We start from the raw sequence: 17,996 nt of genomic DNA, 5'->3' as shown, positions 1-17,996 counted from the left end.
TTGCTTAACACGTGCTTGCTGGGCAGCTGCTCGCTGGCGAGCGCAGCTCCCAGAACCGAGGACGCGGCGTGAGCCCGGCAGGGAGCCCGCCTGCCAAGGGCCAGGCCGGCCGTGCAGCCGCACAGTCAGCCAGCTCCACGGAGGACGCCAAACAGCAGGGGAATGAGGGGAGCACGACACGGGCAGGGCGTGGGGCAGCCTGAGGAGGAGAGACTGCTCCGAGGGAGGGACGCTGAGGCGAGAGAGGGGGCCGTGCAGAGCCGCGACAGCGCGGGCCAGAGCGCCGCGGGCCCCCTCACCGTCATCCCACGCTTGGAGCAGCGCCCCTGGGCGGGCGGACAGGAAGGCCCTCTCGCCGCTACCAGCGTGCCGGCCCCCGGAGCAGGCCACCCGGAGGCAGAGAGCTGGACCGCGCGAGCAAACACGTCCCGGCGGCCACGGGAGCGCCCCGCCTGCCTCGTGAGGAGCGAAGCCGAACAGCCTTCGGAAGGCCCTCCCCTGGCCTGGGGATCTGGGAGCCAGAGGTCTGACCTCTTTTTCGCGCCTGCCAGCTCTCGCTTTCTTCCTGAAGTGTTCTGGAACCTCACAGTGACCATGAGGTGGAGACCTTGCTAACACACACGGGCAGGCAGGCTCCACAATGAGACTGACGAGACCGCAAACTGAGGGCACGCATCCAAAGATTAAGTCTCCAGTGGAGGAGAAAGGCGTGGCGGGAGAACCACATCCCCCCGAAACGGTGTCCCAGCCCTGACCCCCCGGACTCACACAGCTGACCTAACTTGGGACAGCCTCTGCGGACGTCGTCGACTTGAGGTGGCAGCACACTGCGCTGAAGGCGGCAGCGACTCGGCTGCAAGCAGAGATGCTGCCCTAACACCGAAGGACAGAGCCCGGGCCTGCCGACACCAGGATTCCGGGTTTCTGGTCCCCAGAACTGTGAGGGGAACACACGTCTGTTGTTCTAAGCAACTCAGTCTGCGGTAATCTGCAGCGGCAGCCCCAGGAGACAAACACAAGAGGCAAACTTTAATTTCTTTACTCGGAACAAACACGCAGACTCCCAACCTGCAAACTCTAACAGGCTGCGGGCGAGGCAGGGAGGGGTGCGGGAGTGCTGGAAGAAGGGACACGGTTCTGACTTGTACGGTTAAGGCCTGCGCAGCCTGGTTACCATCAGTGCTGCTTTAATGCTGGTTTTGAAAAGTGCTTTTGTTCCAATTTGACTTATACACTGCTCCCTGCTGGCTCAGCTGGTAAAGAATCGCCTGCAATGTGGGAGACCTGGGTTCTACCCCTGGTTGGGAATATCCCCTAGAGAAGGGAAAGGCTACCCACTCCAGTGTTCCGGCCTGGAGAATTCCAAGGGCTCTATCATCCATGGACTGATACATTAGAGAACAATGTGAGTCTAATGTGAATCGTGAGTGTGTTTGTAACACTCTGCTCAGTGAGAAACACCGGGTGAACACAAAGAACGCCCCCCGGTGAAGCGAATGGTGCGGGAGAAGCCGGTGCCGGGCACAGGAGCCGCCAGGATGTGGTCCCCGCACCCTCCACGAGCGAGCTCCAGGTCTCCTTCAAGTGAAATGCCACGTGCACCAGGGTCGCTGTGCACTCCTGTTGACATACGTAGCGTGGCAGTTTACATCGAACCCACGCCCGTTGTTAGTGTCAGCAACAGCTCCCGGGCGTCGTGCCATAACGCCATCTCTTCCCGCTAGCCCTGTGTGGCTTTTGCCGCTCACTCTGCATAGGGTGGGCACTGTTGGGGATGTGCAGCCCCGTCGGAGCAGTGCCAATTGCACGCTACCAGCCCAAGGCCCCCGGTTCTGATCGAAAAGGCCCTCAACAATGGCCTCACACGCCGCCATTCTCATCTATTCACCCTCTCTGTTCCAGCCAGGCTGGGCCCATCGTTTCCACTGGAAAAAAGAGCTTGTAAAGGGACGGCCTGAAGGTAAAAAGCCAGTCATGACCTAACTTTCATTTCATTTCTCCAAATTTTACATTAAAAAAAACACAAAACTGAAATGCAATTGGCAACATTTAAAAATGGGGTGTTTCCCACATAAGTCCTGTTTACTGCTCTCCGGGCTTCCCTGGGGGCCCAGGGGGAATCCGCCTGCAATGCAGGAGCTGTGTGGGCTCAGCCCCTGGATTGGGAAGACCCCCTGCAGGAGGAAATGGCAACCCACTCCAGGATTCTTGCCTGGAGAATCCTGTGGACAGAGGAGCCTGGCGCGCTAGAGTCCATGCGGTCACAAAGAGTCGGACACAAATGACCAGAGTTCTTTTTAACAAACGAGCAGCTCTGGCTGTCCTGGGCCCACGTCCCCCCGGTACTAGCTGGGTGGGTGCGGCTGCCCCTGTAGCTGGTTTCCCCAACCCCTGCCTCGCCCTCCTCCTCCACTGCCGCTTGGTCCTGGGAACACCTGAGCCTGTGATTCCGAGATGGCGCTTGGAGCTGCAGCCATGACTGGAATGTCTGCCCACTGCCTTCCAGCCGCGTCAGCATGGAGCAGCCCTCGCGCTTTCTGAGCCTGCTTACATCTCTATAAAAAGGATCACTAGGGAAGTGAAACAACACATGTGGAAGTGCTTGGCACACTGCCTGGAACATAACAGGACCTAGATAAAAGTATTTCCCTTCTCTAAGCTGTCACACACTTCTCTCCCTCACTTTTCCAAGTCTCGTCTCAGCCATTTCATCTCATCAATTCTCCCCCACTGAGTAAATCAGGACTTTCTTCTGCGGCTCACTCACGTGTGTCAGGCACTAGGCTCACTTCAGTTCAGTCGCTCAGTTGTGTCTCTGTGACCCCATGGACTGTAGCACGCCAGACCTCCCTGTCCATCACCATCTCCCGGAGCTTGCTCAAACCCACGTCCATCAAGTCGGTGATGCCATCCAACCATCTCATCCTCTGTGCTCCCCTTTTCCTCCTGCCTTCAGTCTTTCCCAGCATCAGAGTCTTTTCCATCTCTTCGCATCAGGTGGCCAAAGTATTGGAATTTCAGCATCAGCATCAGTCTTCCAATGAATATTCAGAGCTGATTTCCCTTAGTATGAACTGGTTGGATCTCCTTGCTGTCCAAGGGACTCTCAAGAGTCTTCTCCAACACCACAGTTTCAAAAGCATCAATTCTTCGGCACTCAGCTTTCATGGCCCAACTCTCACATCCATACATGACTACTGGAAAAACCACAGCTTTGACTAGACAGACCTTTGTTGGCACTAGGCTAGAGACAGGCATTATGGAGATGGTGTCTGGTTTCACCAAGCTTTTATTTTAAAGAGAAAGACTGGCAAAAAAAAAACAAGTAAACAGACCAACCAGGAAATAATTTAAGTGTATGATACATGCCTTGAGGGGAAAGATCAGGCTGGGGTAAGAGAAAAATGCAGGCACTTTAGAAAGAGAGACGAGGGAAGGCCTCTGTGATAAGGCGACGTTTCCAAGAAGATGCAAGGATAGGAGAATGGTGCCAGGTACAGGTCTAGAGTAAAGTGTGTTCTAAGCAACAGGAGATGTTCTGGCATGTGGGACGTCCTGAGAAGGAGCTCTGGGAACTGATGTCAGGCCCAAGGATCTAAAGGGGAGGGGGCTAGCCCTGTGGGGAGTGTGGGCCTCTAAGCACAGTGAGAGCCACTCAGGGACTGTTTCCCCAGAAGCAGGTCTTCCGGTTCCTTGTGCTATTGGACACCTATCCTATACTATTCTATATACACATACATCCACACATGCACCCCAGACAGACAGGTCTTTATATAATACATGCAAAATCTGTCCTCATCATTACAGGCCAGCACATGTTAGAGTGTAACAAAGAACAACAGCAAAGATGACTAAACTTAAAATGAAAAAGGTAAAACCTGTTTAAACATTTTTTGAACTACACAAAAAAGTAAATGATTTTTTAAATAAATAACTCATGAGTGATTAGTGTGGCTCACAGGTGACAATGATAAAACAAGTATCTTCTCCATTCGGCCCCACTAACGCCTCAATTCCTACAAGTTCAGGTGGGTAAAATATGTGACAAAGTTTTCTTTCTTAAATAAGATAAAATGTGTTTTCTAAATACACTCAAAGTTTTAAGTGAGGGAATGATGGGAAACAAAGACCTTCTTAGATGTTGGCTGGAAAAAAGGGAAAACAAGAAATTGGCAGCCGGAGGACAGCTGGGGCGCCCCTGGGGCCCCCAGAGCTGAGCGCAGAGGCAGGGCACAGGGGGGCGTGAGCATGGGGGCGTGAGCATGGGGGCGGCGCCCGAAGCGGCTCTCGGTCTCCAGCATGAGCAGGCAGTGGATGGGCGAGGGGCAGTAGGCACTGAGAGTCTGTTTCTGGCTTGCCGAGTGTGAGATGCCCAGGTAAGGATGTCCAACAAACTACAGACAGATGAGTCACGCTCAAAGCATACTTCCAGTTTCAACTTCTACACGTGAAGAGCTGGGAAGTCATCATTCTGTCCTTAAAAAATACTAAACAAACTGAAAACCAAGGACTGTCCTTGAGGGCTCATCAGAGAGCTGACCGTGAGGCAAACTCAGATCTGGAGAGAAGTGGACGCATCAAGTCTGAGGCCTGCTTACGGATCAGAAGCTGAACGGGCGGGAAACCCAAGTGGCAGTCACAGTGGGGCTGCAGCCCTCGTATAACCAGCATGGGAGTGACAGACTCCGGGGGTGAAGTCACAGAGGGGCCCACACGCACACGAGTTTCAGCTCCAGGAACCCACTTGGTTCTCCTGGTAAAGAAATGAGAATGAGCCTCTGGTGACTCTGGCAGGGGAAGGGAAGAGTATTCTTGGTAACAACAAAACAAAACAAAAAACTCAATGTGGCAAAGGCCTGTTCCCCAGGAGAAGAGGCTTTACCAGAGACTTGCTTTCTCCCAGTGCACAAAGGGCATTTCTTCAACTCCAGGTCCCTCTGCCCTGCCTTTCTTATCTAAGTGGCGGCAGGGGAAATAAATAAATACTAGTAGGTGCCCAATATGCTACTGGAGATCAGTGGAGAAATAACTCCAGAAAGAATGAAGGGATGGAGCCAAAGCAAAAACAATACCCAGCTATGGATGTGATTGGTGATAGAAGCAAGGTCCGATGCTGTAAAGAGCAACATTCCATAGGAACCTGGAATGTTAGATCCATGAATCAAAGCAAATTGGAAGTGGTCAAACAGGAGATGGCAAGGGTGAACGTCGACATTCTAGGAATCAGCGAACTAAAATGGACTGGAATGGGTGAATTTAACTCAGATGACCATTATATCTACTACTGCGGGCAGGAATCCCTCAGAAGAAATGGAGTAGCCATCATGGTCAACAAAAGAGTCTGAAATGCAGTACTTGGATGCAATCTCAAAAACAACAGAATAATCTCTGTTCGTTTCCAAGGCAAACCATTCAATATCACAGTAATCCAAGTCTACGTTCCAACCAGTAACGCTGAAGAAGCTGAAGTTGAACGGTTCTATGAAGACCTACAAGACCTTTTAGAACTAACACCCAAAAAAGATGTCCTTTTCATTATAGGGGACTGGAAAGCAAAAGTAGGAAGTCAAGAAACACCTGGAGTAACAGGCAAATTTGGCCTTGGAATGCGGAATGAAGCAGGGCAAAGACTAAGAGAGTTTTGCCAAGAAAATGCACTGGTCATAGCAAAGACCCTCTTCCAACAACACAAGAGAAGACTCTACACATGGACATCACCAGATGGTCAACACCAAAATCAGATTGATTATATTCTTTGCAGCCAAAGATGGAGAAGCTCTATACAGTCAACAAAAACAAGACCGGGAGCTGACTGTGGCTCAGATCAGGAACTCCTTATTACCAAATTCAGACTTAAATTGAAGAAAGTAGGGAAAACCACTAGACCATTCAGGTATGACCTAAATCAAATCCCTTATGATTATACAGTGGAAGTGAGAAATAGATTTAAGGGCCTAGATCTGATAGATAAGAATGTCTGATGAACTATGGAATGAGGTTCGTGACATTGTACAGGGGACAGGGATCAAGACCATCCCCATGGAAAAGAAATGCAAAAAAGCAAAATGGCTGTCTGGGGAGGCCTTACAAATAGCTGTGAAAAGAAGAGAGGTGAGAAACAAAGGAGAAAAGGAAAGATATAAGCATTTGAATGCAGAGTTCCAACGAATAGCAGGAAGAGATAAGAAAGCCTTCTTCAGCAATCAATGCAAAGAAATAGAGGACAAGAACAGAACGGGAAAGACTAGTGATCTCTTCAAGAAAATTAGAGATACCAAGGTAACATTTCATGCAAAGATGGGCTCAATAAAGGACAGAAATGGCATGGACCTAACAGAACCAGAAGATATTAAGAAGAGGTGGCAAGAATACACAGAAGAACTGTACAAAAAAGATCTTCACGACCCGGGTAATCACGATGGTGTGATCACTCATCTAGAGCCAGACATCCTGGAATGTGAAGTGAAGTGGGCCTTAGAAAGCATCACTACGAACAAAGCTAGTGGAGGTGATGGAATTCCAGTTGAGCTATTTCAAATCCTGAAAGATGATGCTGTCAAAGTGCTGCACTCAATATGTCAGCACATTTGGAAAACTCAGCAGTGGCCACAGGACTGGAAAAGGTCAGTTTTCATTCCAATCCCAAAGAAAGGCAATGCCAAAGAATGCTCGAACTACCGCACAATTGCACTCATCTCACATGCTAGTAAAGTAATGCTCACAATTCTCCAAGCCAGGCTTCAGTAATACGTGAACCGAGAACTTCCTGATGTTCAAGCTGGTTTTAGAAAAGGCAGAGATCAAACTGCCAACATCCGCTGGATCATGGAAAAAGCAAGAGAGTTCCAGAAAAACATCTATTTCTGCTTTATTGACTATGCCAAAGCCTTTGACTGCATGGATCACAATAAACTGTGGAAGACTCTGAGAGAGATGGAAATACCAGACCACCTGACCTGCCTCTTAAGAAATCTGTATGCAGGTCAGGAAGCAACAGTTAGAACTGGAGATGGAAAAACAGACTGGTTCCAAATAGGAAAAGGAGTACGTCAAGGCTGTATATTGTCACCCTGCTTTATCAACTTGTATGCAGAGTACATCATGAGAAACGCTGGACTGGAAGAAACACAAGCTGGAATCAAGATTGCCGGGAGAAATAGCAATAACCTCAGATACGCAGATGACATCACCCTTATGGCAGAAAGTGAAGAGGAACTAGAAAGCCTCTTGATGAAAGTGAAAGAGGAGAGTGAAAAAGTTGGCTTAAAGCTCAACATTCAGAAAACGAAGATCATGGCATTCGGTTTCATCACTTCATGGGAAATAGATGGGGAAACAGTGGAAACAGTGTCAGACTTTATTTTTTGGGGCTCCAAAATCACAGCAGCCATGAAATTAAAAGACGCTTACTCCTTGGAAGAAAAGTTATGACCAACCTAGATAGTATATTCAAAAGCAGAGACATTACTTTGCCGACTAAGGTGCGTCTAGTGAAAGCTATGGTTTTTCCAGTAGTCATGTATGGATGTGAGAGTTGGACTGTGAAGAAGGCTGAGCGCTGTAGAATTGATGCTTTTGATCTGTGGTGTTGTAGAAGACTCTTGAGAGTCCCTTGGACTGCAAGGAGATCCAACCAGTGCATTCTGAAGGACATCAACCCTGGGATTTCTGTGGAAGGAGTGATGCTGAAGCTGAAACTCCAGTACTTTGGCCACCTCATGCAAAGAGCTGACTCATTGGAAAAGACTCTGATGCTGGGAGGGATTGGGGGCAGGAGGTGAAGGGGACGACGGAGGATGAGATGGCTGGATGGCATCACGGACTCGATGGATGTGAGTCTGAGTGAACTCCGGGAGTTGGTGATGGACAGGGAGGCCTGGTGTACTGCGATTCATGGGGTCGCAAAGAGTCGGACATGACTGAGTGACTGAACTGAACTGAACTGTGAGGGTCACAGCCCAAGGACAAAGGACCACTAAAATACTGAGATTCATCATAAGATTACAGACCTAGACAGTGTATTAAAAAGCAGAGATATTACTTTGCCAACAAAGGTCCGTCTAGTCCAATCTACGGTTTTTCCAGCAATCATGTATGGATGTGAGAGTGGACCGTAAGGAAGGCTGGTAGTAGTGGTGGACTCGATGGACATGAGTTTGAGCAAGCTCCAGGAATTGGTGATGGGCAGAGCAGCCTGGTGTGCTGCAGTCCATGGAGTCACAGAGAGTTGGACACGACTGAGCGACTGAAGAACCACCCTTCCCTTACACCTTACCAACTGGGCTACAGAATTGTAAGAGCGGATTACGGCTGAGCTTCAAGACACAAACTCTCTGAGGGGGAATATCTAGGGCAGCTCAAAGTCAAGAGGACACACAAACAAAGGAATCTAGAGGAATCTGAAGGTTCAGCCACTTACAGCTGCAGCAAACATTACACAGAGTTCAACTCCTGGCCAGAACAACAGCCCCTCATAGCAGAGGCTGATTCACTTCAGGCCCTGCTATCTAACACAGCCAATATTGTCTGATGTTTAGCAAAAAAAAAAAAAGAAATTACACAGAATTTCAAAACACAAGAAAAATATAATCTGGAAAGACAATACAAGCACCAGACCCAGACTCGGATATGACACAAATGTTAGAATTACCAGATAAGGAATTTAAAATAACCCCATTAGTATCTAAGGATCTCTGAAGAAAAAAAATAGACAACATGCAAGAACAAATGAGGAATCTACAAAGATGAAAATTCTCAGAAAACATAAAACGCTAGAAATCAAACAGATGTAGCAGAAATAAAGTATGCCTTGACAGGCTCACTGGACACAGCCAAGGAAAGAACTGGTGAGCTTGAAGACAAGCCCCCAGGAGCTCTCCTAGCTGAAACGTGAAGAGGAAACAGCATGGAAAAAACAAACAGAATACAAACGCAACACACAAAACCCAGGACCCGATATCCAAGAACCAAGGGGCAGCTGCAGGAGAAAACATATGCCAACCTGACCACCAGAAGGAGGAAGAAGAAGAGATATGTCAAGTAACAATAGGTGGGAACTTTCCATAATCAGCGACCCAATACCAAACCACAGGCCCGTGAAGCCTAGAAAACATCAAGCGCAGGAAGCACTCAGAAACTACGTTTCAGTCAGTCCAGTCGCTCAGTCGTGTCCAACTCTTTGCCACCCTGTGGACTGTAGCCCGCCAGGCTCCTCTGTCCATGGGATTCTCCAGGCAAGAATACTGGAGTGGGTTGCCATTTCCTTCTCCAGGGGATCTTTCCAATCTAGGGATGAAACCCAGGTCTCCCGCATTGCAGGCAGACGCTTTAACCTCTGAGCCACCAGGGAAGACCCTCTTCTCAGACAAAAACTACAAATTCATCACCAGCAGATATGCCTTGTAAGAAACGCCCCAAGGTTTTCTTCAGGCAGAAGGTAAATTGAACAGGTCAGGAACTTGCATTTACATAAAGAATCGGAGAACACCAGAGAAGGAATTAGTGAGGTAAAAGTGAATCTTGTTTTTCTCATTCTTCATTGATCTTAAAAAAAAAAAACCCGTTTAAGTAACAATGTACTGGGTGACTATAGCATGTGGGTAAGTGAAATGAATTACAGCAATATTACAAAAGATGGGAGGCCGGGGTTGGTAATACTGTGAAAAGGTTCCCATTACAGGTGAAACAGGATACCGTCAGTTGACGATAAATTTAGATTAGTTTAAAATGTAAATTGTAAACTTTAGGGCAACAACTAACAACACTTGTAAAGAGGTGCATGTGATACACTAAGAAAAGAGGTAAAAGTGGATGAGAAAAGTTGCTCAATCGAAACTAGGAAAGGCAGACAAAGAAGCCTGGCATCATACCAGGAACAGCCGCATACACGGAAGCATTAGTTCAGATAGATGCACAATATGTTTTAAATGTGGGTGTTCTGTATAAACCACCCAAAAGAGACCGTCATCGGGATAAAAAAAGAAGACTCGACTACACACTGTTACAGAAAACCCTAAACCCAGACAGGTGAAAAGTGAAAAGCCAAAAGACAGCTAGAGTAACTACTTTACCATAAAGACAAAGCAGACTTCAGAAGAAGGAAAATTTCAGGCATAAAGAGGGGCTTCATATGATAAAATGGCTCAATTCCCCGCAAAGACATAACAATCCTCTAAATGTGCACGCACCTGGCAACAGAGCGACAAAACCCACGAGGCAAAAATGGACACAGCTGCCAGAGAGAAACAAAGCAATCGACCATCACATCTGGGGTTGGCACTTCTCTGCCAGATTATGCGGGCAGAAGACCAGTTAGGGCACTATCAATCACCCTGATATAACTGACATTCATGAAATACTCCAGCTAGCAACAGCAGAATATACATTCTTCCGCAGCCTGCATGAAACATTCACTAAGACAGACCACATTCTGGGCCAGAAAACACACACACACACCCTCTCAAAATATTTCACTGAGTATGTAAGAAACAGGCACTCTCATACCAGGCTGGCCGGAGTACAAACTGGCAGAACCTCTTTGGAAGGCAGTCTGGCAACTACTGTCAAAATGACACGACATACTTACTACCAGCGACCCTGTTTTGAATAACTGATCCTACAGGAATACTCTCAGGTGGAAGGTTATTTATCGCAACATTCATAAAATGAAATCTCAAAGCCATACTTAATAAAAAGAGGAGGCTCTATTTGTACCACTTTACTCCAAAAGAGTGGCGTGCAGAGCAGTGTGGGCAGAATGTGGACAGGCGTGTAAAGCATGCTGTTCTGCTTACACGCATACTCATAGGTGTAGGCGCAGAGCCAGCCTCCGAAAAAAGGAAGCAACATGGCAACAGCAGCCGTTCTTGGGAGAGATACGGAGAGGGAGACTCGTCTTTTACTTTCTCTGGTGTGACTCAGTTACAGCGTGTCCCTATTACCCATTCAACCCATACAAACAACTCCTATGAGAACCTGAGAGGAGCCAGCAGAGCTATCAGAGCAAGAGAGGAAGCGCCAGAGGCTGCGGATGGAGAAAGGACCGAGAGCAGGCACCGGCAGCTCCACAAGGACGCGCAGGAACGCAGCGCTGAGGAAGAGACCGAGGGAAGGAAGCCGCAGGAGCCCGAGCTGCACTCCCCTGGGGAATGTAGTGAGGATTCCAGACTTTTAAAAGACAGACAGCACAAGTCTTTTCTAGTAACAGGTGAAATATCCAAACAAAAGAGGAGATAAAAAAGCACTGTATCATATAAATGTATTTCATAAGCTTAAACATTTCCTTCAGTCAAACAGTAAGTACAATTCTGCTCTACTGAAAACATAAATGTGAAATGGAGAGTGTGGAGGGATAGCTCAGGCACGCCTTAAAATCCGCAGGTGGAAAAGAAGCTTTAAGCCAAGATCTGCCCTGACAAGAACGAAGGCGGCGCCCAAGTGGGCAGAGTGACCTCCAGCACGTCAAATCTGTGCGTAACGTGTGCGGGTGTCTTCCTTTTAATCTACAGCATCACTGACTCGATGCACATGAAACGGAGCAACCTCTAGAAGGTAGTGAAGGGCAGGGAAGCCTGGTGTGCTGCCGTCCAAGGGGTCACAGAGAGGCAGACGTGACTGAGCAACAACGAATCACTGTAAAAGCTGGATTAAAAAATGACATTTGAACGTAGTATGTGCATGATCTTGGAAGTAATAAAGAACAGAGCTTGAAAACCGCTGGCCTAGAGAGACTGCATATGATGAACACTCATGGAATTTCCTGAGAAGCTCGGTTCTGTGACTGGACTGCTCCAGCGAGGCCTCCCTCAGACGAGCTGGGGGCTCCCTCTTGCCGCCATCCTCTTCCTCCCACTTTCTGCAAGGCACTGCTGCGTCCCCAAGACACCAGCGCTCTCCACCCAGTCACGCGCCTGCCTCTCCCCACACCGGGAGCGTCGCTCCCCCACCGTGGTCCCAAAGCCCTCTCGCAGCCAGTGGGACAGCATGCAGCAGTGACAGGCCCAGCGTCAGGGCAGCCCGCTGCTGGCCCGCACAGCCAGATGTGTTGTTGGTCGTGTGCTGACTGGCACCTTAATTTCTGCTGTCATTATTAAAAACAGTAAAAAGAAATCCTAGGATGGGGGAAAAAACAACTACAGAGGACTTGGTTGGGAAAACTGATGAATTTTAGAATTTGAACTACGGATTAGATAATGGCTTATTTCAATATTAAATTTCCTGATTTTGATCACTGTAGTATAATTATGTAGGAGAATGTCATTCTCCATAGAAAATGCAATGGAGGTATCCAGGGCAAAGCAGCGTGATGTTTCTATTTTTATTCTCAAATGATTCAGAAAAAAATACATCATACATACATTCAGAATGTTACAGCAAAACCTGGTGAATCTGTATAAAGGGAATACAAGATTCCTATGCATTATTGTCCTTATGTCTGAACTTGTATGAAAATAAAACATTAAAAAATCATAACACAGATGCTAACATCTATTGATCTCTACTTCCTATAGGTTTATAGGCATTATCTCTTAATCTTTTTATAATGCCATAAAATAGGTATTATTACTATTGTCACTTAACAGTTACAGATGTTATAGAAACTTTCCCCAGGGTCACACAACGGAGTAGAAACAAGATTTAACCCTAAAGTCTGTTTCGTTCAGAGCCAAAAGTTTCTAAATGTTGCACAGCTTGCCATCCTTACTGAATAATCTTTCCCTCACAAACTTATCACAGAGGTACTATCTAGGTCAGAGCACTGATTGCTCATTAAAACATCAGGAAAGGAACTCTCTTCCAACAATGGTTTGGAGATCCAACACTGAAGTCAGGACTAGAAAGGAAAACTTGATAGAAGACACCGGCACCAACATCAAGAACTAGAAACCAACTTAAGCTGGTTATGACCATAATGCTTCTTTAAAATACCAAACCTTCAAACACACTTCAGTTGAAGCAAAGTATATTCAGTTTTATTGACAGTTCACAATGAAAAGATTTTCAGCTATACTTACTGCACATCAAACTCATGTTAAGGGGTTATTTTCCCTAGAGAAACTGAAAGCACACCACTACAGATCCATTCTACAAGAATTCTGGCTCAAAAATCTAAGTGCATTCTAGCCAGGGCATGGTGGAACCATGGGCCAAGCACCAGGGCATGGGAATCCCCCACTGGATGAACTGCGATGCCCAAAGAGCCCTTAAGAAAACAAGGATTCTTCTTACACCAATACAGGGGGCTGTACATGCTCTCTTGAAATATACACTAGCTCCAAGACTAGCTGGAGTCCTCTAGGGGAGTGTCCTATGCCCTCACCTGCCCTTGGATGGCTGTGAAACCACAACGTAACAGCCACAGTTAAATATACCAAGTTAGTCCCTTTTCCAGACCTGGGAGAGTTACGTAGGCAGGATCCTAATATCTATTACATTAAACTATAAAGGACTCATTTTCAAGTCATAATCAGCAAATAAGAACAAAGTGAAAGAAAAAATAACTTAGCTACATAAAATTTCTAATTCTGAAGAATAGTAAAACCTCATTAACGTCGGACCAATTACTTCTGAATTTTCAAACACTCAGATATATGTGTCCTACTTGGTGTGACGTGAAAAAAATTACAAGTATATGAACTTCTGTATTTATGATTAACTATTATGTGAAATAGGCATGATGGAAATATAATTTTTAACAACTCATTTCACCTTCCTTAATACAACTCTTTTATGCTTAGTTTTTAACAATCCATAACATCACTTTTAAGAATGGGGAAACACTATAGAAACCATCTTCTATTACAGCATACTGCTCACTTTTACTTAGCTTAAAATGAAAGCAATCCTTAACTAATCCCCTCGAATACGTGTCTGCCTGGTATTTTCTCAGACTTCTGTTACATATTTAGTGCTTTTCCTGCCATTCCTTTCTGCCCATGTGCTTTGGTTTGGTCTTCTGATTCAGCCTTCTGAGGTAACTATGAATCTAATCTGTGTCATCAGCACTTTGCCCTTCTTCCTGCTTGCTGGTCAGAGGCAGGCTCAGAGCCCTGGGGAAGACTAGCCTTCCCATAAGTGAATATGAAATAGTTAACAGGAACGATTCTATGACTACTAATAGTTATTATAGATAACGAGTACACACTGAACATTATCATGTGCCAAGCACCGCTATAAGCATCTCACAAGCAATATCCACTGATTCTTCCTAATAACCTTATGAGGTAAACACTACTATTATGGACATTTTCTAAATGAAAAAACTGAGATGTTAGAAAAGCTATAAAGTGGAACACTGGGATCTGACTTCCAGCGGGGTCCACGCTCTTAGCTACTAGTATACTAGGACATACTGCCTCTCAACTCTGAAGTACAAAAGTTATAAAACGGTACTTCATTCCAATAGTTTGAAGTGACACTTTAGACTTTTAGATTGAAAGTAAATTAGCTTAGCAAATGTAAACTCTCTCTTCTTTTACATTTTAAAAAATAACTGAGACTGCACTATATTGGATGCCTGAGAAGCACAGCTCCTTACTGAGACCCTTAGGTAGCTTTGTTTTTGGAACAGTTTCAGGGAGGGTAGGTGGCTGGACCCCAGGGGGACTGGTGCGGTACCTGAATGCGCTGAGGTGAGGCTACCGCAGAATCAGTGGAGATTATCTGGATGCGCGGGGAGGGGCTGGTCATCCCTGGAGATTCCGGCCGAGAAGTCTGTGTACGTGGTACCTGTGGGCGAGAAGCGGGCTGGATCACAAGGGGGCTCAGAAACGTGCCCAGTGGGGGTCTGAGGACCATGCCTCTTGGTTTCACTTATGGCTCCGACTGACAAAATGCGTAGTTTAGGATGAGAAAGCAATCAGTGAGACACTTCTACAGAATGGTCCTGAAAACAGCTGAAATAGCTGTTTCTAATGTTGAAAATGTGAGAAAAAATGAAAGGGGTGTTCAGGTCTGCTCTGTGCAGCATCAATTAAATATAAAGCTACCAAAATAACTTCTTAGAAATCATCTTTCAACTTTTTCCCCCCACTGTCTCCAAAGCCAGCTATTAAGGACTCCTGTGAGATGACAGTGTTCAGAAGAAAGGCTCTCACAATACTGCTGAGGATGGCAAACACAACCAGAATTACACTGTAAACCACCAGGATTACTTGTACTTGTCAAAGAGTCTGGCAACCTCCCACCCCCACTGGGATGAAACTTGAAAAAAAGTTCATCAATAACACAAGGTCAATACCCATCAAAGTAAAGGTTCAAGGTTCCGAACGGTCACTTGGACACCTGAAGTGATCAGGTATTATTTTTCTTTAAATAAAAGTATGTTACAAACCAATATTTTTCAAACTTAAAAAAAAAAAAGAAGAAGAAGAAAATACTTCTCGATTCATTCTATGAGGCCAATACTACCTAATACCAAAACCAGACAGATGATCACAGGAGAACTACAGACCCAGACCAATGTTCCTTATGAATAAAGATGCAATAATCTGAAACAAAATCCAAACACAATGAATCCAGAAGCATATAAAAAACCATACACTATGACTAAGTGGGATTTATCCCAGGAATACACGGTTGCTTCTATATATGAATCAAACAATATACCTTAGAAGGGGACAAAAGTCAAACGATCATCTCAATGGACAGAAAAAGCATTTGACAAAATTCAACAGTCTTTCATGATTACAAAAAAAAAAAAACCCACTCAGCAAACTAAGAAGTACTGATATGCCAACCTCTTCTTATACAGCTAAAGTAATACTTAATGATGTAAGACTGAAGCCCTTTTCCCAATGATCAGGAACAAGACAAAGCAGCCCACTTTCCCCATGTCCACTGCACATCATACTGCGACTTCTAGACAAGGCAATTAGAAAAGGAAAAGAAAGAAAAGCAGCAAGGTCTGGAAAGAAGGAAAACGATCTCTATTAGCAGATAATACGATCCTTTATACAGAAAATCCAGAAGAATCCACAGAAAAACTACTAGGTCTAATAAATGAGTTTCAAGGTCGCAGAATACAAAATCAACATGAGATTCAGTTCTTTTTCTATACGTTAGCAAAGAGCACTCAGAAAACAAAAGAAACAATCCTACTAACCATAACATCAAACACAAGAAAATACTTAGGAATAAGTTTAACAAACAAAATACAGCATTTGTATACTGAAAACTACAAAACATTGTTGAAAGAAATTAAGATGTAAATAAACATAAAGACATCTGTGTTCATGGATCAGAAGACTTAATACTGTTAAGATGTCAATACTACCCAAACCGGTCAACAGATTCAATATAGTTGCTATTCAAATTCTGCTGCTGCTACTAAGGCGCTTCAGTCGTGTCCGACTCTGTGCGACCGCATAGACGGCAGCCCACCAGGCTCCCCCGTCCCTGGGATTCTCCAGGCAAGAACACTGGAGTGGGTTGCCATTTCCTTCTCCAATGCATGAAAGTGAAAAGTAAAAGTGAAGTCGCTCAGTTGTGTCCGACTCTTCACGACCCCATGGACTGCAGCCTACCAGTTTCCTCCGTCCATGGGATTTTCCAGGCAAGAGTACTGGAGTGGGGTGCCATCGCCTTCTCCGATTCAAATTCTAGCTGCCTGTATTGCATAAACTGATAAATTCATCCTAAAATTCATGAAAATGCAAGGGAACCAGAATAGCCAAAACAATCTTGAGAGAAAGCAAAGTTGGAGGACTCAACTTCCTGGTTTCAAAACTCACATGTCTCTCGTGTCTCCTGCACTGGCAGGCCGGTTCTCTGCCACCTGGGAAGCCCCAGTCAGAAGCAGTGGTAATCGGAACCACGTGGCCATGGCATAAACACAGACTAGTAGAGCAACAAAGCAGAACAAAGAGCGTAGAGACTAACCTTTCCATCAGTGGTCAGATGAGTTCTGATTAAAGTGCCATGATAACTCCATGGGGAAAGAAGAGCATTTTCAACAAATGGTGATGGAAAAATCAGACACAACATGGAAGGATGAAATTAGACACCTCACTCCTATTATATAAAAAACAATTAATTCAAGAGAGAGAATCCTGGGGAAATGGTGGAGTAGGAAGCACCGGGAATCTGTCTCTCTACCTAGATCACAGACAGACATCAGAAACTGTCTGATGGGATTACTGTGGAACTCCAGAGTCCAATGAGGCTTGCAATTTCCAGGGGAAGACTTGGACGACACAGTGCGGTTACCTTTAGTCAACTCCAGCTCCTAGCACAGCAGCGCAGCTACCTGTCCCCACCCCTACTCAAGACGAGGCAACCGTGCACACGCTCCAAAGCAGCCTGCACACAGCCCGTGGGAGCCAGGGTGGCAGAAAGGGCCCTTGTCTTCCACAACTGGGGACCCGTGCGCCAATCGCTGACTGCTTCTGATCCCAGAGGTGCAGGCGAGGCGGCGGTATCCATGGTCTCTGTACCGCCTCCTGCTGTTGCCAATGCCCATCTCTGCTACAGTGATTCCAGGGGACTTAAAAGACCGGTCTGTTCTCCCACCACCCACTTTGCTCTTTTTTCCTCTTTTGGGAATTAGACATTAAAGACAAAGACTTTCAAACTAACTGCATATACAGGAAAAATTAGAAAGCAACTACACATGCTTAGGGAAAGACACAGGTTTAGAAAAGACCTTAAATTTACATATCAGGATGTTGCTTACAGAAAGTGCTTACAATAAAACCAACTTAACAAAAACCAGCAAATATCTGGCAAGAGAGAGAATCTGATTTCTAGAGTTACCACATTATTAGATTCAAATGTCCAGTTTTCAACAACAAAATCACAAGGCATACAAAGAAATAAAAGTATGGTCCAGGCAAAGGAAAAAAAAATTAACAAAAATTACATCTGAAAAAGATCTCACGTCAAATGTACTCGATAACGACTGAACTAAAGGAAGATGTGGAAAAGTCAGAGGATGATATATGAACAAAATCAAAATACCAATAAGCGACAGGAAATCTAGAAAGAAAGCAAAAAAAATT

General features: G+C 45.7%; 1 protein-coding gene across 5 annotated transcripts in view; it reads right to left on the bottom strand.

The window, feature by feature from the left end:
- The window catches only part of NR2C2 (nuclear receptor subfamily 2 group C member 2), a 115,625-nt gene that overhangs the window by 26,428 nt on the left and 71,201 nt on the right, over positions 1-17,996 (bottom strand). For all 5 annotated transcript variants that reach the window (XR_008199331.1, XR_008199336.1, XM_052639545.1 and 2 more), the window contains one exon: positions 14,617-14,727. Coding sequence is in view for 3 of the 5 variants with exons in the window: in XM_052639303.1 (XP_052495263.1) it covers positions 14,617-14,727 (111 nt within the window). In the remaining 2 variants the exon portion in view is untranslated. The remainder of the gene's footprint in view (positions 1-14,616; positions 14,728-17,996) is intronic.

The sequence above is a fragment of the Budorcas taxicolor genome, chromosome 1 (assembly GCF_023091745.1).
Source record: "Budorcas taxicolor isolate Tak-1 chromosome 1, Takin1.1, whole genome shotgun sequence".
In the NCBI taxonomy this organism is placed as follows: Eukaryota; Metazoa; Chordata; class Mammalia; order Artiodactyla; family Bovidae; genus Budorcas; species Budorcas taxicolor.
Note: the sequence above shows the minus strand (reverse complement) of the source record. Positions and strands in the feature narration are given on the sequence as shown.